The following is a 5,053-nucleotide window of genomic DNA, read 5'->3' as shown; positions in this document are numbered from 1 at the left end:
GTCCGGCCAGCATATGCTCGAGCATCCCATGCGTGAATATGCGTTCTCTGAGAGCGGGCAGGGGTTTTCGGGTAGCTTTCAAACGATCGTTCATGGACGTATAATTTCCCATTTACGATACAAAACTCAGCCAAGAAATTGGGGTGAGAGAAAAGTTAAAATCAAACAATTCATTTGATTATGAAGAGCAATGACAGCATTTTGAAATTATTGTTATCAGTGTTTGATAGAGTCATTGAGTTCTTTTCATTTTAATGTGCCTCTCTTAAACACAGTTTCATTTCCATTTTCTGTACGAACACCATGTCCTGGCTTACATGGGGGAAAATATGTAAAGTCGTTAATCTCAGCCCAAATCACGTGCCAGATTAAAACCCCTGCCAACACGGAGAGAGATGGAAATTGAGAGAGAATTGTGAGAGCTAAAGGTAGGTCTACACGTCGACCACCTTCTGTTTTCTTTTTTCTGTACTGCCAACTTCCATGGAATATAGTTTCGTTCTTCAATACACCAGGTAATTATCAAGTGTATTGTAATGTTTTAAATTTGGTATTTGGAAGCTTTTTGAACAGCAGTCACAACCGAATATTGAGTGTACTTAACGGAACAATAATTTATTTATTCACAATACGAATACTGATCATAGAATTCTACTAAAATAACAGTAGTACATCTATCCATCAGTATGCGTTCTACTAATTGTATGCATAACAGTTGCTGATGATTAATGGCAGTTAAAGAAAATTGTGTACAATGACAGTTTTTTCAAGCAAATTTGAAAATTTAAATTTGGAATCTTTGAAAAGAGCACGAATTTCGGGATGATTGTTCACATAATTCATGTTCGTAAAACACTAGAACCGTCTTTACAGTGCTTAAAAATCATAGAAACGATTGATTTCTGCAAAAAATACCAGAAGTTCCGAAATCCGCCCCTACGGCAGCTCCCGAATATGAATCACAACAAAAGCGCCAAATGTCAAAATACGAAAATACACGAATCACAACAAATGCGCTTAGGCGGCGGTCTCGTACCATTCTCGGAGGCAGGTGCTCGCAGCACAAAGTGTACGGCACCAGCTTTTCTGCGAATGTTAGCACAAGTGCACCGGTAGACACCACGGCCTAAGCAGCCGAACAAAAACATACACGTCGTACATACATATGTACGTAATTTGGTGCCGTGTTTTCAATGGTCTGCGCTGCTCCATTCAAGCGCAGTGACTGTCCGCAACTAGTCCAGCTCGACGATCCGTCGAATGCGATGGCACAGTGCCAGTGAAGTGAAGGTGGTCCAGTACTTGCGGTAACATTCCTTCCGGTTCCCGTTCCCACTTCCGTAGTTGTGCTCTGATATGGTGGTGCGTATTTTCACATCCGCCTCGTTCCATCTGCCACCCGCCAGATCGTCAGCCACTGCTGCGTGGCTCTTAGTGGTGCTGGCGGTGGCCACCGTCGACCTCGGCACCGGCCCATGGCTGGGTCGGGTGGACGGCGGTGCGGTCGGATTGCGGGAAAAGCTGAGCGTTTACGAGCAGCGGCGGTACCAGCGTCAGATCGAGGAAAGTGAAAACAGTGGCCTGTACGATGCGACCGATTCCGTAATTTCGCTAACCGCGGCCAACCTGAAGCAGCGCGTATTTAACCAACCGCATGCCTCGCTGGTGGAGTTTTACAACTCGTACTGTGGGTTCTGCCGCCGGTTCGCACCGATCTGGAAGCAGCTGGCAACGGACATTCTTGGCTGGCAGAAGCTGGTGCGCGTGACCGCGCTGGACTGCTCGCGCGACGAAAACAATGCCGTGTGCCGGGAGTTCGAGGTGATGGCCTATCCGACGATCCGGTTCTTTTCGCCGTACTACGCCGATGGCGAACAGAAGATAGGTGAGCATCAGTCTAGGGTCTGGAAAAGTTCCATTAGCGGGCCGCTGAAATGAACAGCTAGCCCTAGGTATGGCACTATCTGCATGTTATGTCGACCTCTTGGAAGCAGGTTGAGCTTGTTCTTCTTACTTCTGCCCAGCAGCGATAAACAACTATCAGTGCGGCACGGTACGGCTCGCTTTCCATTTGCTTGTTTTTAATCAGAGATTTACAACCAATTCAATTGCAATGCTGTGGCCCCTTGATTTGGTTCACCCGTTTTCACCTGCTGCCCGGTTCCGGTTAGTACGCGCCACAGTGTTTTCCTTTGTATCGATATGCTGCTCAACCGAGGGCAGGCATACTGGCGCATATTGTTGACTCAGCCTGAAATGTGTACACATCGACAGTTTTCTTTACCGGGGTGGATTTTTTGTTTCTGTTTTTTGGCTGAGAAAATGTACCTTCATTCAACGTTCCCAAAAGCCACACGGCAGGGCCATTCGTTTGATTAATGGTTTACAAACATGAGCTAAGGCAAATGTTCTAGATAAAGGCACGAAAAAAAGGGGCGCAAGTTCAAAGGCAACGTGCACAAATATGCTATCAGGAGGTCCAGGAGGTACCGATGTCGTAATGTGCCCAACACACAACACCAACGCTACCGCATGACACCACACCGAAAGGCTTGTCCATTAGCAGCAGCGGGCTGGTTCGTTATCAAAAACCATTACATACCTTTTCTTCCCTTTTCGATTTGGCAAGGGAAAACAAACGTGCCATCGGCCGCCGGTACAGCTCGTGCACATTTCGCGCTTAGTTCCGTTTGGCCGCTGCAAATCGCCATCGCCACAGTTCTGGCTGGGAATGTGCAAGCTGCAACAAAAGTGCAGCGTACAGAATGACGCGAATTGTTTATTTGTGCATTCTTGAGCGTTGGTAAGGATCAGCTTTCCGCTCTGATAAACTCAATTACGGCTCAGTGCGGGATTCTTAGTAACCGGGCGCCTTTTGCGACGTTTCTGCTTTCGTCCCTAGCCGGATGTGGATATTTTTATTCGCCTCTCTAGCTGGGAGTAGTTGGTGATCTTGAATTAGGCCCGTTTAGAATCGTCACACTCTCAATTATGCGTAATTTGCCAAATGATGATAAATTGAAGTGTTTGTGGCCGCGATCCCAACAGTTCTTGACAATACTTCCTTTTTATTTGCACCTCACCGAACAGGAGAACCAGTGAAAGAGCACGATGAACAACGCATCATCGATCGGCTGATCGAGTACATGCAGCACGTCGAGAACAAACCGACCAACTGGCCAAATCTAACCGCCATCAATCGTACGGACGATAAGGCGTCCCTGTTCGATGGAACCTCGTCGGTCGGTGCCCCACGGCCCAAGTACGTGTATCTGATAAACGAAAAGGACACGAACGCGACGATCGGGTCGCAGGTTATCCTCGATTTTCACGACACACCAGACGTCGTCGTGTACCGGATGCACGATCCAACCCTAACCACCAACGGTCTGTCGGTCGTGGATGGTTCGTCGCTGAGCGCAATAAACCTTCCGATCGATGAGTTTTCGCGGGAGAAGGTACGCGACGCGATACGATCGCATCTGCGCCAGCATCACATCGTCGTGACGGACGTGTCGACCAAATCGACCAAGAAAGCGGGCGACGGTGGCGCAGTGGCGGCGGGCACGACCGAACAGAACATATCGGCCCTGATGGAGCAGAAGCAGGAGGCTGCGATACGTGCGAAGGTGAAGGAGCTCGGTGCGGCAGTCGTGTACCAGGCGGATTTGGAGGAAGCGATACGATTCGCGCTGTTCCATGAGATTGGCCGGTACAAGACGATCGAGAGCGATCGGTTGGTAGCGTTGCGGAACTTCCTGAACGTGCTGGTACGCTACTTCCCGTTCAACGACAATGGACGCCGGTTTCTTACGGAACTGCGGCAGTACGTACTGAACGCTGGCGAGGAACGGCTCGACGGTGAAGCGTTTGTTGCGCGCGTCAAGTCGCTCGAAACGGAACGGAAGCCAGTGTTCTCGTCCAACCACTGGATCGGGTGTTCCGGCTCGAGGGAAGGATTGCGCCGATATCCGTGCGGGTTGTGGACACTGTTTCACTATCTAACGGTGCAGGCCGCCGAGAGTGATCTGTCCAACAACCCACTGGAGGTGCTGGAAGCGATGCACGGATACATAAAGAATTTCTTCGGGTGTTCCGAGTGCTCGCAGCACTTCCAGCAGATGGCCGATAAAAACCGCATCTGGCAGGTGGCTACGAAGGACGATGCGGTGCTGTGGCTTTGGTCTAGTCATAACGAGGTGAACAAGCGTCTGTCCGGGGACGCGACTGAAGATCCGGAACATCCGAAGGTGCAGTTTCCGACGGCGAACGATTGCGCACAGTGCAGACGCAAGATCCTTACCAACCACCACAACCACCAGCAGTACACGATGGAGGACGGCAATGAGTGGAATTTGTCCGAGGTGTTGCGCTACCTGAAGCACATGTACGCTTACGATCGGCGCCATCTGTTCGGTCTGCACGACAGCAGTCTCGCGCCGCAAGGTTCCGAGGGACGATCGGAATGGGGCGGTGGAGTAGCGTCCGGAGCCCAGACGAGCTACCATTCGTACGGCAATGTGCTCAGCGACATCGACATTCGGTTCAGTGCGCTGCTGTATGTAACCTGCATTGTGATGATTGTGATTGCGATCAAAATGGTCGTGAAGCGAGGCTATCGGAAGAAGATGTACCCACACGATATCCTGGGTAAGGTGTAAGCATTAACTGGCCTGCAAACTGAAACCAAAACAAGACCGATCAGCGTGTTCTGCACAACATTCCGAGAGTCCAAACACTCTCTCCCACTCATAATGCTCTGGATGGGAAGAGAGAGAGAGAGTGCCACGATTAACCTCCAATTACACGCGTCCTCGAGGATGAGGACTAGTACTGACGATTTCACGAATTCTATTGTATCCTTGCCAAACGCCCAAACAGAGCAGCGATGTGTTACGACGGACACCGCTGAACCGCCTAAAAGCCACCTGGTTCAAAAGGAGCTAAAACCAATTCTCCCCTTTTGCGCTCTTCTTCTTAGTACGGGAGGAGTGATACAGTTGTACAATATAATAAATCCTCATGAAATGCAAACTCTCCTTCTCTCTCTCTC

At 49.7% G+C, this 5,053-nt stretch overlaps 1 protein-coding gene across 1 annotated transcript; it reads left to right on the top strand.

The window, feature by feature from the left end:
• Positions 1 to 1,107: 1,107 nt before the first annotated feature.
• On the top strand, positions 1,108 to 5,039 carry LOC118512190 (sulfhydryl oxidase 1). The gene is made up of 2 exons (XM_036056283.1): positions 1,108 to 1,885; positions 3,091 to 5,039. Exons 1-2 carry the CDS (start codon positions 1,357 to 1,359, stop codon positions 4,659 to 4,661), a joined length of 2,100 nt encoding a protein of 699 aa, XP_035912176.1. The 5' UTR covers positions 1,108 to 1,356; the 3' UTR covers positions 4,662 to 5,039.
• Positions 5,040 to 5,053: the final 14 nt, after the last annotated feature.

This window comes from Anopheles stephensi, chromosome 3 (assembly GCF_013141755.1).
Source record: "Anopheles stephensi strain Indian chromosome 3, UCI_ANSTEP_V1.0, whole genome shotgun sequence".
NCBI lineage: Eukaryota > Metazoa > Arthropoda > Insecta > Diptera > Culicidae > Anopheles > Anopheles stephensi.
The sequence above is the reverse complement of the archived record's forward strand: the minus strand, read 5'-3'. Positions and strand labels throughout refer to the sequence as shown.